The 15,832-nt window shown below is 40.3% G+C and overlaps 2 protein-coding genes across 16 annotated transcripts in view; one reads left to right on the forward strand and one right to left on the reverse strand.

Moving 5' to 3' along the window:
- Positions 1–2,614: 2,614 nt before the first annotated feature.
- Positions 2,615–11,956, forward strand: C20H5orf58 (chromosome 20 C5orf58 homolog). 5 transcript variants are annotated; one of them, XM_019982746.2, is made up of 4 exons: positions 2,615–2,739; positions 3,751–3,824; positions 5,091–5,184; positions 11,686–11,956. In XM_019982746.2, the coding sequence occupies exons 3-4, from the start codon at positions 5,091–5,093 to the stop codon at positions 11,829–11,831; spliced, it is 240 nt and encodes a 79-aa protein (XP_019838305.2). In that variant the 5' UTR covers positions 2,615–2,739; positions 3,751–3,824; the 3' UTR covers positions 11,832–11,956. The 5 variants fall into 5 exon arrangements, with proteins under 5 accessions (XP_019838305.2, XP_070630601.1, XP_070630598.1 ...); XM_070774497.1 differs by having other exon boundaries at positions 2,662–2,725; XM_070774498.1 differs by lacking the exon at positions 2,615–2,739 and adding an exon at positions 2,834–2,882.
- Positions 11,957–13,590: 1,634 nt separating this feature from the next.
- Positions 13,591–15,832, reverse strand: part of LCP2 (lymphocyte cytosolic protein 2) — a 47,822-nt gene continuing 45,580 nt past the window's right edge. For all 11 annotated transcript variants that reach the window (XM_070774486.1, XM_070774485.1, XM_070774490.1 and 8 more), the window contains one exon: positions 13,591–14,888. In XM_070774486.1, coding sequence (XP_070630587.1) covers positions 14,766–14,888 — 123 coding nt within the window. In that variant the 3' untranslated portion in view covers positions 13,591–14,765. The remainder of the gene's footprint in view (positions 14,889–15,832) is intronic.

A 15,832-nucleotide genomic window follows, 5' to 3' on the forward strand; every position in this document is an offset into this window, starting at 1 on the left:
TCGATGGGATTCTCCAGGCAAGAATACTGGGGCGTGTTTCCAGGCCCTCCTCCAGGGGATCTTCCTCACCCAGGGATCAAACCCGAGTCTCTATGTCTCCTGCATTGGCAGATGGGTTCTTTACCACTAGCGCCACCTGGAGAGCCTCTAAAAGAATGTTTATTTTCTGAGCTTCTGTGCCTCTTTGTCCCCCTTTTCACCACTTGGAGAAATAGATCTAAAAATGCTCAGCACACATATCAGAAATAAGAAAATGCAAGACTCTGACACTAGCAAGTGTCCACAGTTAAAATGGTGAGTTAGGGAAGCGTTGGCAGAGAGTTTGAAACTGCAGAACTGGGTAGGGTTAATTCTGGAAAAGGCCTTCCAGGATTAAGTTCTGAAGATACCCATAGCAAGTTGAGGAGAAGACGATGGCACCCCATTCCAGTACTCTTGCCTGGAAAATCCCATGGACGGAGAAGCCTGGTGGGCTACAGTCCATGGGGTCGCCAAGAGTCCGACACAACTGAGCGACTTCACTTTCACTTTTCACTTTCATGTATTGGAGAAGGAAATGGCAACCCACTCCAGTGTTCTTGCCTGGAGAATCCCAGGGATGGGGGAGCCCGGTGGGCTGCTGTCTATGGGGTTGCAGAGTCCGACACGACTGAAGCAACTTAGCAACAGCAGCAGCATAGCAGGTTGAGTATGAAGTCTTTTTTTTTTAAATATAGTTGAAGTTGATTTACAATATTATATTAGTTTCAGATGTACAACATAGGATTCAGTATTGTTACAGATTGTACTCCACTTAAAATTATTACAAAGTAGTGGCTATATTTCTCTGTGCTGTGTTCTTGTTGCTTATTTATTTTATGAATAGTAGTCTGTATCTCGTAGTCCCATCCCCCTATCTTCCCCACCCCTCTCCCCTTTTCCCACTAGTAACCACTCATTTGTTCTCCGTATCTGTGCGTCTGTTGCTGTCCTGTTACATACATTTGTTTGCTTTCTTTTTTAGATTCCACAGAATGGAGAAGTCTTCAGGGATGGATGGTATGTTGGACAGCAGCTAATATTATGTTCAGCAATGTGTGGGACATATACTACCAAGGATCTGAGAGCTGTTTTATATGGTACAGAGGCATTAAACAATGTGTAATCACACTGTTAAGAGTTATTCCCCATCCAACTCTTTCAGTTCTTCTGACTACATCAAGAAGAAAGTCTCAGTGTGTACTAGACTAACTTTAATATTTCTCTAATATTAACACATTTTAACAAAGAGATAAGGCTTCAGGATTAGGGTCATCAAGAAGTAAAATATCTAGATGATTGTTTTATTTACATGGTCTTCATTTTCCCTATTTCCTCTGCTTAAACTTGATGAACTTCAGATTAACTTTTACTCCATACTAAATTATCATACTGAACTCCATGCTATTAAAAAAATTAAGTAATTTAAATGTCAATGAAAGTAAATTTAAAATATTAAAGTAATAAAACAGGTGTTACACAGCTAGGGCAAGCAATGGTAACAGCCCCCCAGTAAGGAGTGATATTTAGAAAACACTGATTGGCATCATCTCTCTCACAAGGAAACAGATGAGGAAACTGAGATTCAGAGAAAAGAAGTTACTCTTTTCCAAGATCGCATAGCTACCTGTCCTTAGGACTGAAGCTCAGAAGCTCAGCCCTTCTACGCCCTTCCTCATCTAACTCTGCACCAGACAGCAAATTCTAGTGTTAAAATGAAGGTGGTGAAAAAACTAAAGTGTTCATTGCACAGTCCCGTCCTATTCTTTGTGACCCCCAAGGACTGCAGCCCACCGTTCCTCTGTCTATGGAATTCTCCAGGCAGGAATACAGGAATAGGTAGCCATTGTTTTCTGCAGGGGATCTGCCTGACCCAGGAATCAAGTCCAGGTCTCCTGCATTGCAGGCAGATGGTTTACCATCTGAGCCTTCAGGTGGGATATAAAATAAAAACAGACTATATGTTGCAAGTTGTTGTGAACCCACTGGTTCAAGAGGCTGCTAAGTACAAATAAGGCAGCTTTAGAGAAGGTGGACTTGTGTAGAATCTGAATCTGAAGTTCATCAAGTCTAAGGCAATTCCTGAGGGCACCAAGAAAAATCTTTGAGTCAACTCAAAGGCAGTGGTGACAGAAATTGCTCTTGGAACCCAGCAGAGATGGCTTGAATCTCGACTTCTCTACTTGGCAAGAGACCAGTGTATACCTCTCAGCTCATCTGCACAGATTTATAAGAGTGATAATAGCTAATATTTATGGAGCACATCATCTGCCAAGCCCAATGTGATGCATTATCTCACTTAACTCTCAAAAGAAGACGGACAGTAGTTATTATTATCTTCATATGATAGCTGAGGACATCTATAGCTATACCAGCACTGGAGTAGAATTTAAACCCAAGAAGTTTCAGTCCAGAGTCTGACCTTAACCACACTCCTATTCCGTGAAAATTAAAGGCAAACAAGAGCTGTAAAGCACCTAGCCCAGCGCCTGGCACACAGTCGGCAAAATGCCTTCTCACCGTCCTCCTCTGCCCACGCAGTAGTGCTAGTCACTTCCTGCCACGCAGCCAGAACTTTCTCTGCAGGGGCCTAGCGTGGGACTACAACTCCCAGGATGCACCAGGAAAAGGACACTGACCAATCATGAAGCCCAATCTCACTTCCTCGGCCCAACTCTCGCTCTCCCCACTTAACAGGGAGAAATTGGTGCGTCCCCACAGGTAGGGGTTGTGGGCTGGCCTGGGTTACTGGGTTTCAAATAATCTTAATCCACCTTTGGTCTGTGTGGTGTAGGTGAAGACTGTTGACCTGTCCAGGCTGCCTCAAGTTGCATCTTCAGCCTGGACCCAGTGCAGTTCGCAAGGTCTCTCAGCCTGTGGCTCCCAAGAGCCCGCTTTCCTCACAGGCACAGTCGTGTGTCGAGTCAAGAAGGGGTGGTTGGCTGGGAGGGTCCGGGCGCGTCTGGTGGTCACGTTGAGTCTGTTTTGCTTTGTTCCGATCTGGTTTGGGAGCCTGAGGGCTGTGGAATCTTCGAGGCTGCCACAGGCGCCATCTTCAGACCCTAGACTGTGGCCCCAGACCTGAGGCTCCTCTGGGGCGTCAGACTAGAAGGAGGGCGTGGCTTTTAGAACGGGAAGAGGATAATGATCCCCCTTTTCGGGGACGGCCTGGCCTCCTGCCTTTGGTCCCGGGATAGTGCCTGACTTGCATTCATGCCTTCAGCCTATGTATGGAGGGCTCCAGGGCTACTGGGCCCCGATCCCGGTCTCCACGTCCCACCTCCTGGAGAAGCCTGCCGGCCTCTCCAGTCTCAGAGTGATGGCCTGACGGAGCTTCCTGGGGAAGGGGTGACCAGCTCTGGCCTCGATCTAGTCCAAAGGGGTCCCCTTGCCACGCTGCCCTTTGACCCCACCTACCTATGGACACCTGAGGGTCCTGGATAACTGAAACCCAGAGTGGGGAGGGTCAACTTTCTTGGTAGTTTCTACTTACCTCAGGGCTTTTACTTCTATTTTTGCGTTCATTTCTTTAAGGTTCTTGAACTGCGCCATCCCCACCCCACCTCCTTTGCTTTTTATCATCTTTACTTTCTCCTTAGACCTGTATATCTGGCTTTGCTATACGCAAGTAAGATAGCTGCCATTTGATTTTGAGCACCTAGGGGCTTGTAGGTGGATGCAAAGTGTATTTTATTCATTGTCTGGAGAGCAAACAATTTATTTCTTTTACAGTGGCTCTGAAGTGAGTGAAATAGGATAAATTTCCTTGACTCAGGAAAAGGCAGGGTCAAAGAATTGATTCCAAGGTTAGTTTGTTCTTTTTTTTTTTTTTTTGACAACCAACATAAGGCATAACTTCCCATACTCTTTATTTCTGAAGTTGTGTGCACTAATTGTGGTTTATTCAAGCTATTTTGAGATATTTGAATGACTAAGGTTAGTTTCTAGTGAATGACCTAGAAACATCTCCATATGTTTATATCTGATACAACTGACTAAACATATGTTTTGTACTATAAAGGAGTAATCTGTTGATTAATGTATCTTAGCTGAATTAAAATGTTCATTGCCCTAACTCCCTAAGCTAAAGTAGAAGTGTCCATGTTGCCATCTTCTTAGTCAAGGAATTATAATTGTCTTATTTTATGCTTTAGTATGTACTTAAATAAATCATATATGGACCCTGTCATTCAAACATAAGTTAGAAAATGATGCTTACATAAATAAAATTAGAGAAGATATTATGAGATTGCTAAATTGTAAGGAAGTTTATGGGCTTCCCCAGTGTTTCAGCAGTAAAGAATCCTCCTGCAACGCAGGAGACCCAGGTTGGATATCTGGAGGGCATGGCAACCCACTCCAGTATCCTTACCTGGAGAATCTGATGGACAGAGGAGCCTGGTAGGATACAGTACTGCTGCTGCTGCGGCTAAGTTGTTTCAGTCATGTCCAACGCTGTGCGACCCCATAGACAGCTGCCCACCAGGCTCCCCCATCCCTGGGATTCTCCAGGCAAGAACACTGGAGTGGGTTGCCATTCCTTCTCCAATGCATGAAAGTGAAAAGTGAAAGTGAAGTCGCTCAGTTGTGTCGGACTCTTCGCGACCCCATGGACTACAGCCTACCAGGCTCCTCTGTCCATGGGATTTTCCAGGCAAGAGTACTGGAATGGGGTGCCATCGCCTTCTCCGAGGATACAGTACACAGAAGGGCAAAGATCAGAAAGGACTGAAGCAACTGAGCACCCAGGCACAAGGTAGTTTTACAAGTGCTGAGGATTTCTGGAATGGGGACATCTGCATTTCCATTGTAAGGGCTCCATTGTATGGATATGGTTTGATTAAAGAAGCAGCCTCATCCTAAGAATTCTGGTTAGAGGTGTTTTCAGTTGGAAAAATAGTAACAAGTTGATGACTTCCTGTGTAAGAATTCTAACCATTTAAAGAAAGTATAATTTCACTAAAATTTTAGTAATAACAGATTTTCTTCTTCCAGAAGTGTTGAAAATTTGAGTGTTTTTCAAGTATACATACATACTTCTGATTTGTACATTGTTTCTCTTTTTGAACCAGATGATTAAGAATAATGTTACTGACCATAAACTAAATGTGGAAGCCATAATTAAAAACATTAACACAATTTCTTTGGAGCTAAAGAAAATGAATGGTAAGTAGGAATCACTGAATTAAAATGTTTGCAAGTCATTGTTATAGAGTAGTCAATTTGTGCTTCTGCTGGGTGTAACTGAATTTTGCCTATTCATTATGATTTCTCTATTTCTTAAGCAATGTTTACAATGTAGTATGAACTCTGAAGATGCATTATGTTTGAGCATTGACCTGAAAGATAGCAGACTTGAATTCTCATCCCTGACATTTTATAAAAAGCTTCAGTTCAGTCACTCAGTCATGTCCGACTCTTTGCGACTCTATGGACTGCAGCATGCCAGGCTTCCCTGTCCATCACCAACTCCTGGGGCTTGCTCAAACTCATGTCCATGGAGTTGGTGCTGCCATCCAACCATTTCATCCTCAGTGGTCCCATTCTCCTCCTTATAGAAACCTTATGATGTCTAACTAACCCCTCTAAATTTACTCCCCATCCTTTCCTTCAACAAACTTACACAGTGATGTCACAGTCTGCAAAATTCAGTATCTTTATCCATTAATCATTATAGTCTCTAAAGTTCCTTCTAAGTCAAAACTTGTAAGTTTGCTTGATTGTGTAAATTGATGATTCTAGTAGGATTAGACCTTATAGATCATGATATTTAATCACTCACCTTACAGAAATAGTCTGTAATTTTATTCCAGGTATGTAGAATTTCTGTGATTGAATATTTCATCTATTCTTGACCAAACATTTCCTGTGTTGGGAAAAACTCTCTCTGTGTTGGAAAACTCTGTTACCAGTCTATTCTATATTAGACAGTTTTTCATCATGGACTAGCTGAAATCTTTTCCCTATTCCTTTCACCCACTGGTCATTTTTCTAACCATGAAAATCACTGAATATGTAGTTATTGTTCTTATGACAACTCTTGATATATGAAGACAGCCTCTGTGTCAGTTAAGAGACCATTCTACAAGTAACAAAATACCAATTTAACATTTATTATGCAATAAAGAAATAATAATAAGATTCAAGGTTGGGCAACCCTAAAGTTAATTCAGGGTTTTAAAGGTTTCATCAGGTATTAGGTTTTCATATTTTCTGCTCTGTTATGTTCACTCTGTTTATCACTTCTCGTGGTCATTACCTGCAGACATGATCATATACAGATGCTCTCTCTGCCTGTGTCTCTTAAATAACCCTTTCTCCAGATCCCTCCAGCACATTTTCCCTTTCCTTTCATTGGCCAGATTTGCACCACATGTATATCCTACAGCAGTTACTACAAGGAGACTAGGACTGCCACAACCAGTTTAGACCAGTCAGGACGTACTGCTGAAACTGGGGAGAGGATCACCTCAAGTGCAATCAAGTTGTGTCCCAGGAAGAAGAGGGAAGTGGCTGTTAGTTAGGCACCAAGTCGGGAGTGCCTGTTATGTTTTTCCATGTATTCTCCTAAGCATTTCCCACATTTATGGCAGAAAGCGAAGAAAACTAAAGACGCTCTTGATGAAAGTGAAAGAGGAGAGTGAAAAAGTTGGCTTAAAACTCAACATTCAGAAAACTAATATCATGGCATCTGGTTCCATCACTTCATGGGAAATAGATGGGGAAACAGTGGAAACAGTGAGAGATTTTATTTTGGGGGGCTCCAAAACCACTGCAGATGGTGACTACAGCCATGAAATTAAAAGATGCTTGCTCTTTGGAAGAAAAGTTATTACCAACCTAGACAGCATATTAAAAAGCAGAGACATTAGTTTGCCAACAAAAGTCCATCTAGTCAAAGCTATGATTTTTCTAGTAGTCATGTATGGATGTGAGAGTTAGACTGTAAAGAAAGCTGAGCGCTGAAGAATTGACACTTTTGAACTGTGGTGTTGGAGAAGACTCTTGAGAGTTCCTTGGACAACAAGGAGATCCAACTAGTCCATCCTAAAGGAAGTCAGTCCTGAATATTCATTGGAAGAACTGATGCTGAAGCTCAAACTCCAATACTTTGGCCACCTGATGCAAAGAACTGACTCATTTGAAAAGATCTTGATGCTGGAAAAGATTGAAGGTGGGAGGAGAAGGAGATGACAGAGGATGAGATGGTTAGATGGCATCACCGACTCAATGGACATGTGTTTGAGTAGACTCCAGGAATTGGTGATGGACAGGGAAGCCTGGCATGCTGCAGTCCATGGGGCCGCAAAGAGTCAGACACTACTGAGCGACTGAACTGACTAAAGCATTTCCCAAGCGCTTCATGGACTGATCCAGGAACACCGCTGTCTCAGGTGATGTTAATAGATATTATAAATGGAATCAGTGAACTGATGATCAAATAATTTTGGGAAGGGCTTTATGCTAGATAATTCTGTCACAAATTCACAGTACATATTAACAGAGGCTGTGAGGAGTCTGATGTAAAGGAATAGGGTTACCTTTGCTTAATTCATCATCTCTCAAAAGCAATCTCAACAGCAAGGATTACCTTTCTGAAATATAAATCTGCTGAAAATGCTCATTGGCTCATCATTGTCTTCAGGACTAAGTCCAGACCTCCTAGAATGGACTATAAGACCTTGAGATCAGACCCTGCCTACCTCTCCTTTCTGCTACCTCATTCTTCATTCCCTACACATTCCAGATTCCAGCCACATTGAACTATCTGCATATCTACACGTTTGCTCTTTTTTTGTGGCTGTGCCTTAATTATTACATGCATCTTCTCCTGAAGTGCCCACTCCACCTCCACAGGCTGCCTCCCTACCTCCACCTCACCAGGTTTGGTTCAGTTCAGTTGCTCAGTCATGTCTGACTCTTTGCGACCCCATGAATTGCCTGGACAGGGAGGCCTGTCCATCACCAACTCCCAGAGTTCACTCAAACGCACGTCCATCGAGTCAGTGATGCCATCCAGCCATCTCATCCTCTGTCATCCCCTTCTCCTCCTGCCCCCAATCCCTCCCAGCATCAGAGTCTTTTCCAATGAGTCAACTCTTCACATGAGGTGGCCAGAGTATTGGAGTTTCAGCTTCAGCATCAGTCCTTCCAAAGAACACCCAAGACTGATCTCCTTTAGAATGGACTGGTTGGATCTCCTTGCAGTCCAAGGACTCTCAAGAGTCTTCTCCAACACCACAGTTAAAGGATCAATTCTTCGGCGCTCAGCTTTCTTCACAGTCCAACTCTCACATCCATACATGACCACTGGAAAAACCATAGCCTTGACTAGACGGACCTTTGTTGGCAAAGTAATGTCTCTGCTTTTGAATATGCTGTCTAGGTTGGTCATAACTTTCCTTCCAAGGAGTAAGCGTCTTTTAATTTCATGGCTGCAGTCACCATCTGCAATGATTTTGGAGCCCCCCAAAATAAAGTCTGACACTGTTTCCACTGTTTCCCCATCTATTTCCCATGAAGTGATGGGGCCAGATGCCATGATCTTCGTTTTCTGAATGTTGAGCTTTAAGCCAACTTTTTCACTCTCCTCTTTCATCAAGAGGCTTTTCAGTTCCTCTTCACTTTCTGCCATAAGGGTGGTGTCATCTGCACATCTGAGGTTATTGATATTTCTCCCGGCAATCTTGATTCCAGCTTGTGCTTCTTCCAGCCCAGCGTTTCTCATGATGTATTCTGCATATAAGTTAAATAAGCAGGGTGACAATACACAGCCTTGACGTACTCCTTTTCCTATTTGGAACCAGTCTGTTGTTCCATGTCCAGTTCTAACTGTTGCTTCCTGACCTGCATATAGGTTTCTCAAGAGGCAGGTCAGGTGGTCTGGTATTCCCATCTCTTTCAGAATTTCCCACAGTTTATTGTGATCCACACAGTCAAAAGCTTTGGCATAGTCAACCAGGTTAACTGCTACTTATTAGTCACAGTTACTTACATTGGAAAACTTTTTTAAGCCAGTATGTCATTTCTTATACTTTTTCATATCACCTATCATACTATATTGTTATTGTATATTTGCTCACTTACCCCATCTCTTAAGGTTATTCCTAGCACTTAACCCAGTGCCTTTATATAATAGGCTTTTGGCCAACATTTATTAAATGAATAATTGATTCTGGATGCTTGCACTCATTTAAAACAATTAGAGAAGCTTCAGATTCTTCTCAAACTAGATTCACTGTTCTAGTTTGGCAATTAGTCTTTCATGAAGTAAAATAGAATAAATATGATCAATGTTTTCCTGAAAAGTTGTGGGATAGGGAGGCAGTGAAGATACAAAGGCCTAATAGAGCCGGACTAGGAAGGTAGACTTCCGGTAAATATGGAAGATTAAACAAACACTCTGTTACCCTCACTTTCTCCCAGAAGTATTAATGTCAATAGCCAACACTTATAGCATTTACCATAATTCAGATACTCTTCCAAGAGCTCTACGTAAATGGACTGAATTGCTATAACAACCTTATGAGGTTGGAAATATTACCATTGACATTTACAGATACAGAAATAGATATAAAGGGATTAACTAACTTTCCCAGAGTTACACAACAGTCTCACAAGTTGAAGGAAATAGTAGTACTAAAAACAAGGGTCTTAAGACAATGTTTAATATTGACTTACAAAATCCATAGCTTTCTTTCCCCACTTGGCTACAAAACATTGGTGGCCAGATTTATACACTCCGGCAGATTTTCCTTTCAGGAATCTGATAAGCCTAAGAGAAAAGACCTAAAGATACTCAGAACTGAGTTTCCTCAACAAAACACCCAGCCAGATCAGCACACAATAATTGCCATGGGAAAGAAATTCTAATTGTCTTTTTGGTACAATAGTCTTAAATATAAGCAGACAACTATGGAAAAAAAGATGTTTGAGGAAAACATCTAATATGAAAAGCAGAGACGGAACCAATAAGTAGATTCAATCAGTGAGGAGAAAAAGATTACAAATGAAAATTAAAAACTCTAAGAAACTATCATTAATATCCACAGAGAAGTAAAAGAAAATGCTACATTTATGAAAAAGGAATAGGATACTATAAAAATATTTGGAGAACAAAATTGAAAGTGTGACAATAGAAATAAACTCTAGAGAAGGGTTGAAAGATTAAGTGAAGAAAATTCCCTTGAGTGCAGAGCAAAAAAACAGATGGACAAGGAAGTCTAATATTCTATAAGTAGAGTGTTGGAAAGAAAGAACACAGACAATGAATGAGGAGGAAGTCATTAAAGAAATAATCTGAGAAAATTTTCCAGAGCTGAAGGATATTTTTTTACAATGAAAGAGCCCAGCACAGTAGATAAAAATAGTCTTATACTAAAATGCAGTACTACAGAATTTCAGAACACTGGAAGAACAAAATGATTCTTAAATCTTTTAAAGAGAAACAATGACTAAGAATTAGACTTGTATGAAATTTGCCCATAGAAAGGCTGGAAGCTAAGAGAAAGCGCAGCACTGCCTTTGGAAATCTGAAGAAAAGTGATGTCCGGCTTAGATTGCTATAGCCAGTCAATCTATTAAGCATTGGTGTAGAGACAGAAACTTTCAGACTTGTACAGTTCCCTACCTTAGAAAGTTACCTTGGTTGTATTCCACCAAAGGAATAGACCAAAAAAAAAAAAACCAGAGAGAGAGAGACATGAGCTTCTGGAAGAGAGATACTCCACACGAGGGAAGGGTGAAGGGAGTCCATTGGATAGTGGTGAAGGGAATTCCCAAGGTGAGAACTGTATGGCTTTCTAGAGAGCTGTCAGTCCAAACTAGAGCTGATGAGAAGGCTCTAGGAGAGGAGAGACTCTCAACAGTAGAGCAGTAAAAGCTCTCGACTATACAGGGAGGAGGTTTACCCAACTGGGGAAATTTGGAATACATCCATGGTAATTAAGCAATGAAAAAAGGAAACAATTATTAACTGTGGTTGGGTGGAAGCTTGCAGGAAGGGAAATGTCCTACAAGACTCAACTGTAAAGAATATGTAATCAAAAAAATTAGACATTAAATACTGGGTTAAGAAAAATTATACTCAAATATATTGGGGGAATAGGGATAAATGGAAAGAGCTATATTTTAATCTTCTGTGGTCAGAAGCAAATACCTAAAATTGAGAAAAAATATAAATATCATTTAGAGATATGGAGGTTAAATACCACCCCTCCCAAAATAAACAAAAATGCAACACACACACACACAACCCACAAAAACAAAATGAGCTCCAAAAACATCAAAAGTGGTTGCCTCTGGGAGATAGGAACTGCTCTTTTTTGTCACATGCTTTATTTGATTCTTTATACTGTATGCATGTGTAGCAGATAAAACTAGTAATTTTAAAAAATACATAAGTTTGCATAAATCAAATTGCAATGTAGTAAAACAGCTGACAGTTTTAGCTAAAGAACCCTTCTAGTAAGCTTCTATATCATGTTTATTTTGCAGTGTATAAATTTGACTCTAAATCAAAATTTGGCACATCTAAATTGTGGTTTAAGCAATAATCACTTAAAAATTAATAATTAGGAAATAGCAACCTAAAGTAATAATAGCTGCCTGCGACATATGTGCTACAATATAGTGTCTCATATTATTAATTTTTTTTCTTTTACACAGAACTCTCCCAGTTACTGCTTTGTGACCTGACCCTACATTTTAGTCATCCTGTGAAGACAGATGACTTAAAGGAAACAGAAAGAAACAGCCCCCACTTTGAAGAGTCTAAAATGCCAGATTTATCCCTTGCTTCTGATAGTTTTTAATCTGATTTTTTATTTATATGTTGTAAATTTGTGACTTTTTATTGTTGAATTAACTCATTTCTAGGAGAATTGAGTTTACTAATATATTCAATTAAAAAAATAAAAATGTGTTGAATTGTAAATAATCATTTCATGCTCTTGTTTTAATGTTCCAAGAAATGGCTAATTTATTTCACCAGTGGCAAGAGTATTACATAGGAAGTTGGCCATGGAGCACTGCTCATCCTATCCTCTATGCTTGAATCTGGCTTAGATTGAAAGAGAGTTACTAAATTATAAATGTATGGGTTTATATTAATCAGGTGTCTCCTGGTAGCAAGTGTCCAAAACAACTCAAACAAATCATTTATTAGGTCATGTGACTTGAAAGTCCATGGTTGGGATAGATTTCAGGGCCTTCACTAATTCATCAGATCTCTCTGCCCTGGTTCTGTTTCTGTGCACTGGTCTATATCCTTTCCTGTTAAAAACTCATCACGTCATGTAACAGGTAGAAGAGAATAGAGGTGGGTGTACAGCATTATCTTTTGGAGACCCCAGAGAAAAGAGGGATCCTTTGTCTTAGCCTCTGTGTTTAACAATCCAGAGAAGGATCTTGACTGGGCCAGCTTCAATTAAGATGGGTTCTGAACAGCTGTGTTTGGGGAGGCTGGGATATAGGCCAGGTCAGTGGAAAAGCAGCAATGCGTGCCTGCTCAGTCACTCAGTTGTGTCCGACTCTTTTTGACCTCCATGGATTGTAGCTCACCAGGCTTCTCTGTCCATGGGATTTCCCAGGCAAGAATACTGAAGTGAGTTGCCATTCCCTCCTCCAGGGTATCTTACCAACCCAGGGATCGGACCTGCGTCTCCTGCATTGGTAGATTCTTAACCACTGAGCCACCTGGGAAACCCTCTAGAGAAAGAAAGGCCCCACCAAAAGAATAGAGTTGCCATGGCCTGAAGCAGGGGAGGAAGAATACTTGTCATAAAAACGTCAGATACTCACAACTCATTTCAGTTATTGCAGTGGAATAGGTTTTCTACCCCTTTCCACCAACAGCAACTTAAAATAATACGCATTTGTTTACCCTAGTGGCTCAGACGATACAGCATCTGCCCGCAATGCGGAAGACCCGGGTTCGATCCCTGGGTAGGAAAGATCCCCTTGAGAAGGAAATGGCAACCCACTCCAATATTCTTGCCTAGAAAATCCCATGGATGGAGGAGCCTGGTGGGCTACAGTCCATGGGGTCGCAAAGAGTCGGACACAACTGAGCGACTTCACTTTCACTTTACCTTGTAAACATTATTCACTACAAGATAGTTGCTTTGAAACCTACTGTGTTGTTGATTTTAGAAACTTTTGAACATTAAGTATAGAATACTGTGAAGCAAGGTGCGAGGTCAGCTCACTCCGTACCAGAACCTGTAGAGTTTTCTATGCTCAATGCCCAGCACCCAGCTCAGTGCACAGAATAAACATGAAATAAATGCTCACTGAATATCCTATTGAATAAACACGTTGTAAATGATGCAGGTTTTTCAGTTTTAGAATTCCTGAGTTCTGGGTCCTGATTTGAGAACTTCTAGTTTGTAAGGATGAAGTTTTGTGAAGCATCTTGTCTATCATCATTGATTAAAAGTCTCCACAGATTCGTTATCTTGGCAAATCATTACTTTTAACTAGATGACTTCCAGTATCTCTTCCAGTGGTCTTTCTAAAAGTTCATGAAAATGAAAGTACAAGATATTATTTGTGGCTTATAAAACTCATGGATAAAACCAAGAAGACAAAAAATTTTATTATTAATACAAGTTGTGAAATAATAACCAAGGCCTCAAAAGGGGAAATTTAAGTGAATGTGAAGTTTTCGTCTTGTGAAATTGCTTACTATTTTTTATTAAATGAGATATGTAAGTTGAAGGAAAGAATTGAATTGCTTTGAAGAATTTATAAAGGCTTTTGGGGAAGGGTGAAGATAATGGCTTTATGACAGATGGCAGGGGGGATAAAAATAGAAGAAAGGTATCTAATTGGAAAGTCTGATTAAACTTTTCCATGTACACATAAATTGCTCTTTCATCTTCCCAGGAAGATGTTGGTAAAAATCACATCACTTGATACTTTTGGAGTTGGGTGGAGGTGGAAGAGATAGGATGAGGATGTCAGATGTGATGAAATTAAATCTGGTGTATTTGATGCCAAAGCCTCATTCTAAATTTAAAATGTTTTCTTTTGGTATTTATAGCTTAAATTTGCTTTAAAACAGGAAAATAATAGTTAAATAATTTTAAAAAGTCAATAAGTTGTTTTAGGAACCAAAAAATGAAGCAGAAGGCAAATTAATTTTAATTCCACGAAGTTATTCCAACATGCATTTATCTTTTTCATAAAAAAAGTATACAAAAATCCCCACCCTCCAGCAAAAACATGAAATAAGAAAGGATGATATCTTTTGAAGCTTCTTAAATTATTGCTGCCAAGAAACTGAATTTTAGTAATTTCAAATTATACATATAAAATTGATGATTGCCTTTGACTGACAAAGGATTGGCTAGTTAAAAAATCAGTTTCATGTGTTACCAAAATCTGTTACCATTTCAGTGTTTCTAAACTTGCCCCAAATTGTTCCTATAGGTGTGCCAACTAATGTACTGGGACATGGGTATTCAAAAATACACATGTTTTTAAAATGAATCATTACAGTGCACTGTTAGACTTCAAGTGTGAACATTATTACTTATGTGCTTTACAAACATTGAAGAAAAATAAATAAATTATGGGATATTTGACAGTCTTCATTCCAAACACTTTCATAAGTGAAAGGACACAACCCTTATGTTCGTGTTGAAGGCGTTCAATTCAGCCCTAGGGGTTTGACCGTTCACCAAGGTTGATCTTCCCACGCTGGGACAGAGGCAGGAGGAAGGTTCGTTTGCTTGGCTAACTTGCTAGGGATAACCTGCAGAGTACGTCAACGTGCACTGGTATCTGGAACCTCGGTTTTTCCCGTCAATAAGCAGAAGCGGCATCTTTCTGAAGTAGTCGATAATATCTGACACAGACAGAAAGTCCTGAAAGATTCAAAATAGGAAGGAAATCAGCATTGGAATGTGTAGCATGAATTTCGCAGTTTTTTTTTTAATCTGCATAATATCCTACCTCTTGTACTGTAAGGATTATCAGTCTATATAAAATTTGGCAAAGATTTTAATGATTTCTGCTGTGGAACTTTGAAAAAAATTCTTCACCAACATTCAACATACTATGGATAAAAGACAAGTATGTATTTATGTATATGTTATTTAACTTCATGTAGGGGGTTATATATATTATATACAGAGAGAGATAGAGGGAGAGTCTAATTATGATAGCTTTACCTTAGGATTGTTGTTTTTTATTTTTTATTCAAGTATAGTTGAGTTATAATGTTGTGTTAGTTTCTGATGTATAACAAAGTGATTAGGATACATGTATACCTTTTTCATATTGTTTTCCATTATGGTTTATCATAGGCTATTGAATATGGGGCCTCATCGTTTATCTCCCTCTTTTTATAAGGACACCAATCATTGGACTTCAGGAAGACTGTTCTACTTGTGACTTGGTTTTGGTTTTTGTGTCCCTCCTTTAAATCGCTAATAATGTTAGGAGATACAAGGGATCAGGAGGTCAGACGGCATCTTTGCTGTCTGAAGATGGTATCTGCAGTATGGCATAACAGTTCCCTCCTGATATCTGCTGTGTTCCCACTGCTACCTCCACACGCACAAGAGCGCTGTAGCGAGTCCCTCTGTGCATTACCTGTATCACCCTTTCCCTGAGGGCCAAACTGAGAAACCCCCATCCGTCCATTTAGAAATGAGTCAGACGTTACCTAGGTACCCCAGACAGAGTTGTGCACTTCCTCCAAGACTACTCTTCTAGGTGCCTCCCTCCAGGGCAACAGCAATGAGAGGTTTGTATTTGTGTGCTTCCACACAAGCCTAGTAGAGATCCTGGAGGGCAGACATCTCTG

The sequence above is a fragment of the Bos indicus genome, chromosome 20 (genome assembly GCF_029378745.1).
Source record: "Bos indicus isolate NIAB-ARS_2022 breed Sahiwal x Tharparkar chromosome 20, NIAB-ARS_B.indTharparkar_mat_pri_1.0, whole genome shotgun sequence".
Lineage (NCBI taxonomy): Eukaryota > Metazoa > Chordata > Mammalia > Artiodactyla > Bovidae > Bos > Bos indicus.